Genomic DNA, 15,376 nt, shown 5'->3' on the forward strand with positions numbered 1-15,376 from the left:
TGCAAGCAGAGATTAGAAGGAAAAAAGGAAGAGAGAAGAGTCACAGGGTGGAGGAGAGAAGGTTTAGGAGAGGGGGCTCTGTGTGTCTAAGGAATGAGTGGGGAGACAGTCTGGTCTAAAGATTGGACAAGCCCAGTGTGGCTGGAGAAGGGAGAGGTGGAGGTAGGGCTTGACGGCCAGGTTAGGAGTTTGTACTCCATCCTGGAAGCAATTAGAGGGTTTTGAGTGAAATTTCTCCAAGATCCTTGCGCCTAACCTATAATGAGTCTCTGCACCTTTGGTTGACACCTAAGAGGCAGGCTCTGGTGCAAGGCCCCATGTACAGTTGTTCAGGTTGAGAACTGCAAAAGGATGCCATGCTGAGCGACAATGAGAACTGAATCCCAGACACTACACCAACCACTAAGCCATGTGCTCACGGGGCTGTGCCCCTCAGAGTAGCCACTTGTGCTAATTTGCACCAAAGCCCAGTATGAACTAGCAGGGAACCAGGTAAGGAGAGGCAAGCACTGGCTACTATCGCAGTGTCCCTACTGGGTGGCAAGCCCTGGACTAAGGTACCGTGGTGAAAGAAAACAAAATGGGTGACATTCCTTGCTCTTGGAGAGCCACAAGGCTTGACCAAAGGTTTTGTCATGGGAACGAATTTCTTCTCATTCCCCCAAAACCCATCAGGCCCTATTATAATAGCTTCCTTTTACTGAGTGCCTACTATGTGCCAAATGTCAGGCTAGGTGCTCCCCATACCTCATCACTAATGCTCACACCCCCTAGAAAGGAGGAGAGGTTATCCCATTTCCCACGGGAGGAAGCTAAAGGTTCAGTGTCTTGCCAAGCTTGCGCAACGGGGACAAGGCAGAACTCACATGTCATCTGCACAGACCCAACCAGACAGCATGGCAATCTTGTGGTGGAAGAATTGGTATTCAGGGAACAGAGATTCTGTGCCAGGCGTTTCCCATGCATTAACTCTTTCCGTCCTCATTACAGCCCAAGTTTCCTTTCTGCAAAAAAATCAGCTCAGGGAGGTTGGGAGACTCGCCTGTCTCACAGCTACCCCGGGTTTGAACCCACCTCCTTCTGACCCCTGCTCCCCTGCTCTTGCTCCTCCCAGCAAGCGTAGGTCCCAGAGCTCCCTGGAGGTAGGTGCCACTTCTTCATTCCTATTCCTCGAAGTCTGCCTTGGGACCTGGCAAGGAGCAGGTGTGCAGTAAATATTTGTTGGTTGAATGAATAAACAGGGACAGAGAAGTAAGGTAGGTGTACACCTTACCTGCAGGTAATCCTGCAACCTGAAAATGCCCCTCCCCTTCATCACTGTCTTTGGACACCCTGATGTGAAGAGGTTGAAGGCACTAGAGTTTGGTATGATATCATCTTCAAGGTATGCTAATCCCCTCCCGCAAAGGGGAAAATATCACCGTGCGTGATGAACTGTTTGTGGGATTACTGAAGACGTGATATGAAATTCATCCTGATTCCCCACTTATTGAGAAGTGCTGCCCAATTTGTCTCAAATGTCACATCTCTATGTATTAATTTGCTACTCCACAGTCCTGATTAAGAGGAATATTCTCCAACTCCCAAGGCAGGGCTATCGGAAATGGAGCGAGTTGGCTCAGGAAGCACACAGCATCCCTCCTGGGCAGAGGAAATGGCCGATCCTCGCCTCCCACCCTTGAGGAGGTCTTGCCAGGCCTGCTATTCTGGCTCGCAGTGGCCTGGATGGTGCAAATTGCGTATTCAGTATATATATAGTTGAATAGCTTCCATTAGCCCAATTTTGAGATGTCTGTATAATGTCCCAGAATTGGGGAACTCTTTCAGAATGAGGAAATTATCTGAAGCTGAGACCGGGAGAGGGGAATCAACAGGTCTAATTACAGGAAGGAATAAGTCATAAGGGGTCCATTTCGGCCCTGATTTCCCTGTGCACACAGTGGTCTGACCACCTTCAACCCTGCCTCCCCCGCAGAAGCCAGGGAATTACACTCGGCGCTAAAGCTTGTTCCAAATCTCTCTCCTGCTGGAGAAACAACGGGGTGCTATTTTCCTCTGTCTGTCCTTCATAGGTATGTCTGTCTAGTCCTGTTGCACCAAGCTGTGGTCCTTATGCAGAGATGACATGCCTGTGCTTCCACTGGTGGTGAACGCACACCAAGGTGTTCTTTTAGAAGTGACACTGAGCTCAGCCCTTCTTCTGTTCTTGTCCTGTTCCTCTTAGGAAATGTGAGGGAACAGAGAGAGAGGGGACAAGTCGTGACTATGACAATGAAGCTTGGAGGAAAAATCAGGTGTGCATACAATAGGTGCTCAACAAACATCAGCTTAATGAATGAGAGACTCTCCACCATGACCTTTATGTATGATGTCAGCCTCTCTGGGCTCAGTTTTTCGGGTGGACTAGGGGATCATGGGTGGGCTTCAGGGCATCTGAATTATATGGAAAAAAAAAAAAGGAAAAGTGTTGTGCTTGTGTGTGTGTGTGTGTGTGTGTGTGTGTGTGTCTATCTACCTGGAAAGACACAGTCTAGGGCCTGAATGTGTTACTAGCATCTTTAGCTATAATGCCAACATCATACAAAGAAAAGAGCCCATGGAAAGACTAAGTGTCTGGTCTCGACCTAACTCATCAGCTCTGATCCACCAGGTGATAGGGCCTGATACCTCATCCCCATCAGACATGTACTCTCTCAGGCAGTACTGGGGCTCATGGACACAGAGAATTCTCCAGTCCTTCCCCAAAGAAGCCACAGTCTATTTGTAGACTAGAAACATCATGAACAATTGGGGTGAGGGTTTTATGCAAACTCAGAAGCCAGGGGCTGACAGTGGGGCTGGGATCGTGACCTGTGGACTTGATGTATCTTCCCTTCTATCTCCTGAAGAACCTCAGTCAAGTAAGGTCAGAAGGAGGGTGACTTCATTAACTAGCTGACATTTATGGAGCTCTGACAATTCGCCAGGCCCTGCACTGAGTACATCATGTGACCTGTGTGTTCTCTTCTTGGATTGTCACAACTCTATGGAGTATTACCCTTATGCTGATTTTACACGTGTGGAGGCTAGAGTTCAGACAAATAAAATAACCTGCCCAATATCCCACAGCTAGGGAGTGACAGAGATGGGACTGGATTCCAGATATGTTTGAACCCAGAACCTAAGATCTCAATCGCTGTATTCTGCCTCCTCACCCCTTATGGTTATCAGGGATTTTGCAAAACTAAGGTTCTTGATCCTTCTGGATTCTATGTGGACTTAGTAAGCAAACTAGAACAGGCCTGATATTTAAGAAAGCCACCAGTATTCTGATAGTAAGATGCCAAGGTGACAGATTTAGCTAAACAGAAATACCTGTTTTTAGATGTAGATGGTTAAATAGATCAGACTGAGACCCAGCACTCAGAGATGAATTCTCCTTCACGAACGTGTCAGAGTGACAGCTCAAGATTAATGCTGCTAAAATGCAAAGGTGCAACCAGGATTAGTTATTAGAACCCTGCGGAGACTCTTAATCTAATTGAGATTTTTCTGACCTGCTTACAATTCTTGTTTACCTGCTGATCAGTCTGGAAAGAGAGAAACAATCCAGTGCAGTCTTTGAGAGCTGTGCATGGAGAAGAGGAAGCCAAGACTAGAAACATCAGGGAGAAACACAGGGAGGGCAAACTGGGAAGTAAGAGGCTTCCACACACTCAAAGAGACATACAGAAGGACACACGGCGAGTGTTAGCGAGGCAGAGACAGATACAGAAACCAAGAAAAACACAACTGAATTCCCGAAATAATAAGATGAACATTTAAGTGTCTATTTATCTGATCTTGGCACAGAAAAGACCTTTCCAAGCCTGACACCAAAGGTAAAATAAAAATTAAAAAGTTTTAAATCACTGGCATAAAACTTAAAACTGCTGCACATCAAAAGGAAATTCATAACATTAATATCCTTAATATGCAAAACCACTTACAAAAAAGATAAGGAAAAAAACCTTAACACCCCAAAAGAAAAGTAGGCAGAGACACGAACAGACAATTTACAAAATGATCTACAAATGGCCAGTAAGTGATGACAGGTGCTCAATCAACCTTCTCTATCATCAAAGAGATGCAAATTTAACACAAATGAGGCTGCATTTTTTCACCCACTTTAATCAATGAAACTGATTTGAAACTCACCAACATGCAATGTAGGTCAAATGCAGGAAATGGGCCCTCTTGTGCGCTGTTGGTGGACATGTGCCTTAGTATAACCTTTCTAAAGATGCTGTGCAATTATGTATGAAACATAAAATCTGCACAGTCTTTGACCCAGCAACTGCACTTCCAAGAATTTATTCTAGGAAGATAATTAGATGAGGGTTTAAGTTGTATGTACAAGGATATCCTTCACCTAAATGCCCGCAGAAGATGGTTGGTTAAATAATTGTGGTATATGCAAACCACAATGGCTCCCTCCCTGATAGTCATTAGAAGGACAAAGCAGGACTGCTTTTACTAACACAGGAAACCCACGGCCTCATTAATCAGATTACAGAAACTGCACACACAGCATAACCCCAAGTGCACACAGATCTGAGTCTGCGTGCATATGCGTGTGTGTCTGTAGAGGGCTGCCTACATGTGCATTCGCTGGAATGGCAGAGGTGTGGCCAGACCTTCTGTAGCAAGCCCCAGCTGGGCAAAGCAGAACCGGGTGGATCTGGGAGTCAGGAGGAGGGGGTGAGTGAGTGGGTGAGGGCTCCTGGGGAATCAGTGCTGAGAATGTGGTGGCCAGATCTGGCAAATAAAAATATAGGATGCTCTGTTAAATTTAAATTTCAAATGAAATATATTTAGTATATGTATGTCCCAGCAAATATTTAGGACATACTTATACTAAAAAGAAAATTAAAAAAATCAAATTTTAAAAATTTGAATAATTTAAAATTCAAATGAACTGGGCATCCTGCACTCTATCCAGCAACCCTAACTGAGAAGCTCTGAAACACATCTGCTGCCTCCCTGGAATGACCTGTGCCAGCCTGTGTCCTTTCCCTGCCTCCGACTTAGCTCCGGTTTACCGGCCTGTGAAATGGAGTCACCGGTCTCTGCCTAACTCCAGGAGTTTTGCAAGGAGCACAGTATAAGAGAAGAGTGTTGTCTTTAGTGCCAGAAAAGCTACTCCTGGCCATCAAGTAGCCTTAAGCTGAAGACAAAACTCCTGAGTCCCAGTTTGCAAGTCTGTAAGATGGAGATAGCGATGTCTGTCCACCAGGACGTCATGGGGATTAAATGAGAATGTATGTACAGCACCTGGCATACAGTCAGTATGTAATACAAGCCGACCCCCTCCCACCCGTCCACGGCTGCAGCCCACGCTCTTGCCCCCTGGGATTACAAATCAAGCATCTCCTGGCATCTCAGGGTCTGATGACTGGCCTTTTTGATCTTTCCCTTGAAGCAGCAGCAGCAGCAGCTGTGAGCTGACACTCTTCGCCTGACTTCACCTTCCTCCAGAATCCCAGCAGCACTTCAGTTCCTTATCTGCACTTTCACTCTCCCGAAAGGGGTGGAGGAGTATCAAACTTGCTTTGATAGCGGACAATTAGGGACATAGGCCAATGGGGGCCACCGAGAGCAGGACCTGGTGTCATTCTGAAATGGGCACAGTGACTTCCTGAATAGTGACTCTGAAGAAGCTGTCCTGAGAGGGGGCAGCCCAGCCAGGAGGGGGCCCCTTTTATAGAGTCCGTCTGCCTGCCTGCCTGCCTGCCTGCCTGCCTGCTCAGAACAAATGACTAAGGAAAACTCTGCAATGGTGAGCGGGGCTGACTTCCTTCCCTGAGAGCCAAATCTTCGTGGTCCTTTTGACGAGTGGATCTCCCTATGCCCCCATAGTAAGGCCCAGAGAGCTTTTAAAAATCTGCCCAAGGTGAGTCAGTCAGTTATAGGCTCAAGAAGCTAGTGTTTATCAGTAAATCCCCAAATGTGGGATTATGTGGTGTCCTGCTGGTAAAACCAGTGATAGCGAGGACCCAGGCCACCCCTGTGGGTGCATGTACTTGCACTGTACTATATTCCCAGCAGCAGCTGCCCCTCCTGGTTCCTCCTCCCTCCCTCCTTGCCGCTCCATTCTGGGTGTTCCAAAAGTCAGTGCAACTCACACTTTCCCAGATGCACAAATTGCCCCATGGTCCAGTCCTAAGCCAGATCAATGGGGCTGGGTGATAACCCCAGCCCTGGCTTCTCTGCGCCTGACTCCAAGTGTCAGCACAGACATCTTTGACTCCTGCTGCTGGTCAGCACACAGACAGCAGCCACACAGACTGCGGAGTCGGCAGAAACCCTGCACAGCTAGCTGCACAGAGCTCCCTCAGCTACAGCAACCTGTTTGGACCAGACCAAGGCTTGTATGGGCCCCGCCTGCAAGGCTTTGTCAGCATAGAGCCAATGACTTAGAGCCCTGACACCATCGTGTGGCTGAGGTAGGACAGGTCCTTCCTTCTGCCCTCGGTCCTGCTGTGGAAGGCTGAGCTGTGGAAGGCTGAGCATTCTCCAGACTGGGCTGCCTCTGCTGTGCCAGGCAGGTGAGAGGAAGGAACCGTTGGCTTCTACTTTATCCTAATGTTTTGCAACCTTGTTTGAATCTCAGAGCCTTTGTGAATCTGATGGAAGAGCTGGCTCAGCTCTGTCCAGTAGAACTTTCTGTGATGATAGAAATGTTATCTGTCTGTGCTGTCGAATAGGGCAGCCACAAGCCACGTGTGGCTACTGAACACTTGCTAGGAGGCATGTATGACTGAGAAACCGAATTTTAAATTGTATTTAATTTTGATTAATTTAAATGTAAAGTCTCATGTGGTTAATGGTTACTATGTTGCATAGCACAGCTCTAGTAAGGGCCAGCTAGTAAATATTTTAGATTTTGCAGGCCATATGGTCTCTGTGGCAATAACTCAACTCTGAAGTTGTCGTGCATGCAAACAGTCACAGACAATATGTCAACAAATGGGCTCATCTGTGCGCTAATAAAAGTTTATTTACAAAAATGAGCCAGGGGCTGGATGGGCCCTGGAGGAGAGGGGAGGCCTCGCTTGTTGATCCCTGTTCTAAACCCTTCCTAGGAAAAAATTCATATATCTTTATACCTTTGGAATTTTGTCCTTGTTTATAAGGGGTCTGCAGAATACAGATCCTGCCACGAATTCCAGGATAGAATCTCTGACTCAAAAGAGCTCTGTGAGTGTAGCCTCAGATCTGCTCTGCTTGATAGGCAAATGTTGGCACTGTTTCCCAGAGGGGACAGTGGGGTCAGCAATCAACAGGACACTTTTTTCTTAAAGCTTCATGAGAGTCCAGACCTCAGACAAATATTTACAAGAAATGTTGAAGGAGGACACCGTGAGGGCTCAGCACACAGGGTCTCTGCAGGTATCAGCTCTGGTGTCATGACTCACTCCCACAACCATCCCCAAACACAGCCTGTCTCCCCCAGGCCAACATACTGTGGACTGAGCTCATGGTCAGAGAGACCGTAAGGAGCTTCCGAAGAGGCCTCTCTTAGTAACAAAGGTGTAGGTCAAACTCGGAGAGAATTTGTTTGGGTTCAGGGTAAAGATGTAACCAGAATGACCAAAATCACAGGCTCAATATTGGGAGGAACTGATTGTTTTTTCAAAAGAAATTGGGCTATCTCAGGTGACCTCACTTTAAAGACAAGTGGGTTTTTTTCAGTAGCCTGCAGTTAAAGGTGACTATGATGATGTCAGGAGCCCGCAGTTAAAAGCATGTGGAGCTTTCTCTGGGGCCTTCTCAGGAAGCTTTAGTTAAAAATAACGGAGACCTGCTCAGGAAACCTCAATTGCTCAGGTTAAAGCATCAAATTGTGTCCCCCACACCACCAGGGGTGGATTTGACCAAGAAGGTAGGATCTGCCCTCTTTCGGAGGTATATTCCTGCCGTCTTAAGACAAAGGTGGAATCTATTTCTATACTGCTATAGAATATAGATGCTATTCAAGAAAGCATCACTTTTTTTTTCAAATTATAAGAGAAAGTTTATTTAGAAAGTTACAGAGGTAGTAGAAGTAAGCCAGCTGGGTTGGGTAGGCTCAGGAAAACAGGTTACAGAAGCGAAAGAGGGGCCCTTAGAGCTTAGGAGAGAGAAAGGCAAAGGAGGTGCGCCTGGGGGAGGAGGAGGGGAAGGGAAAGGCACTGGTGTGCTGAGAGGAAGAGCTCACCAGCATCCCTTATTTTTCAACTTCTTGGAGGCAAAAGCAAGCAAGCTTTGGAGTAACTGGCATGCTTTACTAGGGTATTATGTCATTACTGTTATTAATTATTATTAACAGTCTTAAAATATGCCCATTAATGATCTCAACATGAAATAGCAGTGTGGGTCTTAGCCAAGAGCAGCATAATTACCTATTAATGAGATGTAAATTTCCCAGGGAAATGACAGAGATCTAGAAGTACCACCTTCTGAACTAGCATAATAAAGTTAATAATAATAATAGTGTATAATCTGAAGATATTAGTGTTAATTTGAATGCTAACACCACATTTAAACAGGCTGAGAGAAGTGGAAATTATTTGCATAACTCAAACCAAGGAACCCTAATCCATGCTATTAAGGAAAAAGTAGTAATTGTTCTCTGAACGATATAAAACTGACTCTTTGCAGTCACTGCATTGAGCAGAAATTTTTTCTAGCGACTTATTTTATTGCTTTTACTTAGGGTTTATATCACTCTTATTTTCCAAAACCAAGCTGAGGTACCTTATACAATTAAGCCCAATAGAAAACAGAATTAAAAAAATAAAAACACAACAAAACCCAGTTAAGGGTACAGAGAAGTAGATGTTACCAGGCCCTCAGGAAAAACTATTGCAGCTGAGCTCTGATTTCAATTCTCAGCTTCCTGGAAACGCAGCAGCCTGGGCAATTTAAGTAACTCAGTTACTGGCCAGTAACCAGCCTTGTTAGGACAGGCTCCAGCTCTGAATCGGAAGCAGCCCCTCCCCACAGCCCAGAGCATCACAGCCCTGCCTGGGGCTATTAGGACCTCCTATGCCAGGCCCCTGCGGCCAGGGCTGGAGGCACCTACCTTCATAACTGGCGTGGAAGCCCTGTGCACTGACTGCGTAGTCGCTGATGAGATGCAGGGAGAGGGTGGTGGCCGCGCTGACAATGGTGGCTGGTAGCTGAAAGCCTGTGAGCCTGAAAGACAAAGAGGTGCTATTTAGGGAGGATGACCCCCTTGGGAACTGCTCATCCAGTAAGCATTTATTGTGCGCCTGTTGGGTGCACAATGCTGATGTAGGCACAGGGAGGAATGCAAAACAAGCCTGACACCAGTGATAGGCAAGGTGTCCAGAGACAAAGCAGAGATGGAAACCAGGGGTCTTTTGCTACAGGAACATGGGGGGCTACTCCCCTGGAGCCATGGGCTATCCCTGACCTGCAGGCCTCCCTTGTGTAGCTCTTCTCTTTTCTAGTCTGTGGCTGTATTCTCCCCGTCTCCTCTCTTTCTGGCTGAGGTCCTCTGAGGCTCTGAGTAGATTTCACCACAAATGCACAACTAAAAATTGCCAGTAGACAATAATTTTTCACATATTGAGAAAGATATATCCAACCTAAGTAGCAGAATGTGGATGCCTCTTATCATACTCTTTATTCTTTAAAAGGAATAAGCCTACTGCTTTTGTAGAAATGATAAGTGCTGATGATTTTTAAAAGATGAAAGCAAAATAGAAAAGCCCAGTGCAATCTAGAAATGATCACCCTTGACAGCTGGCACACAAAGAGATGGAAGGATCAATAGATGGGATCAGAGTCAATGGAATAATCTCATACAAATGGGATCATACTGTACTTGCTTTTAAAATTAAAATGCTTAATTTTTCCCCCCTTCAAGTTAAGTGAAGAAAAAGAAACGGGTGAAATGAAGGAATTATTGAACCTGAGATAATGTTTAGCACAAGAGAATCATTTTTAAAAGATTCTTCTAATGTTAAGGAGATAACATAATGAAGCTTTCAATATGTGGGGACATATTTAGGAAAGAAGTTGTCCACTGCTGGGTGTCCACATGTGCTGACCCCCCACAGGTAACCTGACTGTGCACACAGGTGGTAGAGAAGTGGCAGTCTCCTGTCCACCTGTGTCCTTTGTTCCTTATCTTAGGCTCACCCTTCCTTCCCTGACCCCCATCAGGGCTCTGGGAGGGAATTCAAGGTTTACCCTTACCCCCATTTCTAGGTAGTTTGGGATATCTGTGGTATTCCTGGTTTCCTCTCTATACCTCCATTGCTATATATCTGGATGCCCAGATGTCCCCTGGAAAGCATGAGCATTGGGTTCAACAAGTTAAATCAGATATTTATTAATGCCCAGTGTGAAAAGCCCTGTGCTAGATAAAGCCCTTGCCCTTCCCACCATCCTAATCTCATAGTACTTATGTTAACACAGAATAAACTCAAGGAAAAGAGAAGAAAAAGTGATCAAACTGGGAAATGGGTGACCTAGTAAGTTTCAAGGTCATCTTCTCTCCACGTATAAAAACATCCAGCAAAGGATCCCTACCTCACACCAAGTTCTCCCCCTTCCCTGTCTGTCTTTCTCCATCTCCCTCACTTTCTCACATGGGTCAAAATTTATATTTAAAATAATGAAACCATACATATTAGAAGGAAGCACATTCTTTTTTAATCATCTTACACTAGAGAAGGTCTTTCTAAGGGTGACATATTTAGAGGACTGCTTTGGTTGCTACCTGCCCATCATTCTTCTGGGGAGCTGTCATTGCATGGGACCCAACCTGCTCATGAGCCACAGAACTGGGCCAATGGCCAATCGTGGCATATCAGTCATCTTTATGGGCTGGTTGAAGGCAAGAAGAACAGGAAAGAGGGTACATCATCCAAGTAGGGTCATTCTGAGTCCTTCCATGGGATATGACATACAGACTCTGAGAGTCTTTTATTTTTGGGTTCTAAATCATTAGAATGAAAGGTTGGGACTGCCAGCAGTCTTTTTATCATTACACAGAGCCTATCTGATTTAGAAAAAAATTATATCCCACATAGACATAGACAAAGCTGAACATGAGAAGAGGCCTGATGATACACTGTTCAGAGGCTTGATCCAGCCATGCAGAGATCTATCTCTACAGTGCCCAGTTATATAAGCCAACATTCCTTCCTTCCTCTCTCTCTCCCTCCTTTCTTCCTTCCTTCTTTTTTTGTTCAAGCTAGTTTGATTTGATTTTTAACTCTTGAAATTGATACAGCATGAAACCCCAGAGGCTTTAAAGGAAAATACTGATTGATTTCATTATGTGAAAATTAGAAGCATGTATGGGGAGCAGAAGAAACTGTAAAAAAAAAAAAGAGCGAGCAAGAGAAAATAGCAAACTGGGAAGATTATGTATTACATATGACAGGAAGATGGTTAGTATTTATAATGTATAAAGAAAACTTACAGATAAATATGAAAAAGATATGCAGGTAAGGGAAAAAAGGGAAAAGGTACAAATAAACAAAAATAGAAAGATGATCCACCTAATTAATATGAAAAAGTATGAAAACTGAACCCATAAGACTCCTTTTTCACCTAGCAGACTGACAAATCTCCAGGGCTAAGGAACACAGAGCCTGTAGTGATAAGGATAGTAAGGCCCAGTTAGAGTGGCTCCGCTGCTGAATGTCGTCCTGTGCACTGAAAGGTCTGCGGTTTGATCCCTGGTCAGGGCATGTACAGAAGGCAACTGATCGAGGTTTCTCTCTCACACTCATATGTGACTCTCTCTACCTCTCTCTCCCTTCCTCTCTAAGCATGTCCTCAGATGAGGGTTAAAAAGAAAAATGATAATAAGGAAATATTAAAAATCATGTTCATACATTTGACATCTTAGATGAGACCAACCAATATTATGAAAAGCACAAACTACCATTATTTTCCCATTTGAATAGCACTATTGAGGAAATTGAAATTTAAAATATTCCCCCCGCCAAAAAAAATACACAGGCCCAGATGATGTCACTGGAGAATTCTACCAAATGTATAAAGAAGAATTAACACCAATTCTATCCCATCTCTTCCAGAAAACAGAGGTGAAGCACTTTTCAAATGCATTTTATAAGATTAATATTACCCTAATTCCAAAACCAAAGACTGTTCGAGTAAAGGAAACTAAAGATCAACATCCTACATAAATATAGACAACAAAAATCCTCCACAAAATATTGGCAATGAGGACTCATCAATACATAAAAATAGTTATATGCTATAGCCAAGTGGGTATTATTCTAAGGATGCAAGGCTGGTTGGATATTTAAAAATCAATCAATGTAATTCACCATATTAACAGGCCAAAAGTTTAAAAAAAAAAATCACATGACCACATCAATTGATGTAGAAAAAGCACTTGACAAAATTCAATATTCGTTCATGATTTAAAGAAAAAACTTTCAGAAAACTAAGACTAGAGGGAAACTTCTTCAACTTGATAAAGAACACAAAAGTCCTATAGCTAATATTGCAATTAATGGTGAAAGACAATACTTTTTCCCTAAGATTTGACAATGAGGCAAGGACCCAACAATCCAATTAGAAAATCATCAGAAATCAAGAAGAGGCATTTTACTAAAGAAAATATAAGGTTGGCAAATAAGTACATTAAAAAAATTCAACATCATTGGTCATTAGGGCAATGCAAAGTAAGATCAGGATGCGATATTACTACATATCATTAGAAGAGATAAAAAATCAACAGTGACAATACCAAATGCTGGCAACAATAAGGAACAACTGGATCTCTCATACATTGCTAGTAGAATGTGAAATGGCACAGACACTTGGAAAATAGGCAGTTTCTTTTAAAAAGAAGACTACACATACACTAACATGACAACTCAGCAATCACACTCCTAGCCATTTATCCCAAAGAAATGAAAACTTGTGTCCACACAAAAATCTATACATGATTGAACATTTGTTCATGACAGGTTTTTTGTGCGGTTGTTTTTTTTTTGTAAATAGTAAAAAACTGGAATGAGCAAAATGTCCTACAATAATAGGTTAATGTCCACGCAAACTGTGGTACATCCATACCATGAAATACTACTCAGCAATAAAAAGGAATGGGCTACTGACACATAACAGCTTAGATGGATCTCAAGGGCATTATTCTGAGTGAAAAAAAGCTCATCTAAAAAGAACGACATACCAGATGATCCCATTTATATAACATCTTTGAAATGACAACATTGAAGAGATGGAAGACAAATTTGTGGTTGCCAGGGGATGGTGAGAGGAAGGGAAGTGGGGTGACCATGAAGGAGTGGCACCAAAGAGATGATGATGGGACAGTTCTGTATCTTGATTGCAGTGGTGGTGGCATGAATTCACACACATGATGAAATGACATGGACATATATACATATACTGCACCAATGTCAGTTCCCTGGGTTTGATACTATACTATAGTGACATTAGGTGTACCCACTGGGAGAAACTAGGAGAGTACATGGAACCTCCCTGTACTACCCTTGCAACTTCCTGTGAATCTATAATTATTTCAAAATTAAAAGTTTAAAAAAATTATCTATGTGGCCCACACTGTGTTTCGATTGGACAGCATCTCAGTTCTCCATTAAATCTGACCTAAACTCCATCTACCTAGATTGAGCCTTGAGCTCCCACTTGGTCCTTGCTGGGCTCCTACCTTTAGCTGCCTCCTGTTCATTCCAAACCCTACATTGCCTCCCCCATCCTCCCACACCTACAGCATTGGCTGCGTCCTTGGAAATGGACTGTCCACCAGAACCAGAACCCTGGCCCCAAGACCACCATTCATCTGTCCCTCTGCTTCCTGTCAACTTGTCCATGCAACAGATACCCTTCCCCTACCCCCAGGTATTCATGTCTGCTGATGACAGATGCCCCCAATGATCCTGGCATTAAAATACCAAATTGTCCCCAATGGGGCCAGACCTCTATTTGGATCTGATCTCCAGGCTACATCCTAACTGAGATTGTGGTCTCTATCTCCAAATGGGCTCAATTCACAGCAGCTGCAACTTGTCTCTCACCCATGTCCACCAGAATATGCCCTTGGGTGCCCTTCCTGGATACTCAGTCTGGGGCATGGCTTTTCCTTCAACAACATACAGCTTCATGGAGGAATCTCACACCCCACCGAGGCTTCTCCCATGAAGTCATCTCTGGGAGTGGCACCCTTCCCACTGAGTGGAACCTGTTGATTTTATTCCTCTAGTTAGCTCCACAACATTTTTGAGCTGCCATTGAAGATTTCTAAACTCTAGTTTCTTGGTACTATATTGACACAAGCTGTGAATAGCTAATGCACACTGTCAACAAACAATTACATTTTTATCACTTGCAATATATGGAATTGCAGCTTACTAGGCATTTTCTCTAATCAGATATTTATCGCTGCTGCGCTATTTCCCAGGCTTGGAAGATAAATTCTAACATGGAGGAATCCTCAAAAGCACTGAAGCTGGAGGGGGTGTGAAGGCTTGAGCTCTCCATCTGGGCACCTGAATCATCCTTCCCTAGTGGCTACACTGCTCGCTTTTCCCTCATTCACATGTAATCATTTAATCAATTTCAGACAAGCTGATGACCCACAAGTCAGGAGGAGTTATCACGTCTGCATGTCGGAATGAGCAAATAAAACTTTCAGGCTGTCCCATCTTTTATCTGACAAGTCTAAATACCATACTGAGCCCGGCCGGGCATGGCTCAGCGGTTGAGCATCAACCTAGGATCCAGGCGATCAGGGTTCGATTCCCAGTCAGGGCACATGCCTGGGTTGCGGGCTCGATCAATGACTCTCATCATTGATGTGTCTATCTCTCTCTCCCCCTCTCCTTTCCTCTCTCTGAAATCAATAAAGATATATTAAAAAATAATAATAAATAAATAAATAAATAAACACCATACATAAAGGAGTGAGGTATCCTTCAATAGTAGAATCCAGACTTATTAGGGGAATGGAGTCAAATCATGGCAAGAAAGGCAGGAGCGAGGGCCTGCTGTTGCTTATCTCCCTGATGAACCGAAAATGTGCAGAAATTTACAAACAGGTGGCATGGCCATGCCTGTAAACTAATATTCATAGTCCACTTTATTGAGGCTGTTGTCTTTCCTACTTCCTCCAGAGCCTCTGAGTAGAGTAACCTGGGGTCTTGGAAACTGTTGATGTCCAGGACCCCAAACTTCTCACTCTCTCAATTCAGAATCCATCAGTGGCTTCCCACAGTTCTTAGGATTAAGGACAAAATCCCTAATGGGTTTCACAAAGCCTGTACGACCCAACCCTGCCCGATTCTCTGCCCCACATCCCTCTCAGCTCCAGCCCCTGCAGTCT

At 44.2% G+C, this 15,376-nt stretch overlaps 1 protein-coding gene across 2 annotated transcripts in view; it reads right to left on the minus strand.

Annotated features, from left to right (window-relative positions):
- CSMD2 (CUB and Sushi multiple domains 2) overlaps window positions 1-15,376 on the minus strand; it is a 483,560-nt gene that overhangs the window by 378,086 nt on the left and 90,098 nt on the right. For both annotated transcript variants that reach the window (XM_087820831.1, XM_087820830.1), the window contains exon 3: window positions 9,086-9,198. In XM_087820831.1, coding sequence (XP_087676957.1) covers window positions 9,086-9,198 — 113 coding nt within the window. The remainder of the gene's footprint in view (window positions 1-9,085; window positions 9,199-15,376) is intronic.

The sequence above is a fragment of the Miniopterus natalensis genome, chromosome 9 (assembly GCF_054644295.1).
Source record: "Miniopterus natalensis isolate mMinNat1 chromosome 9, mMinNat1.hap1, whole genome shotgun sequence".
Taxonomy (NCBI): Eukaryota; Metazoa; Chordata; class Mammalia; order Chiroptera; family Miniopteridae; genus Miniopterus; species Miniopterus natalensis.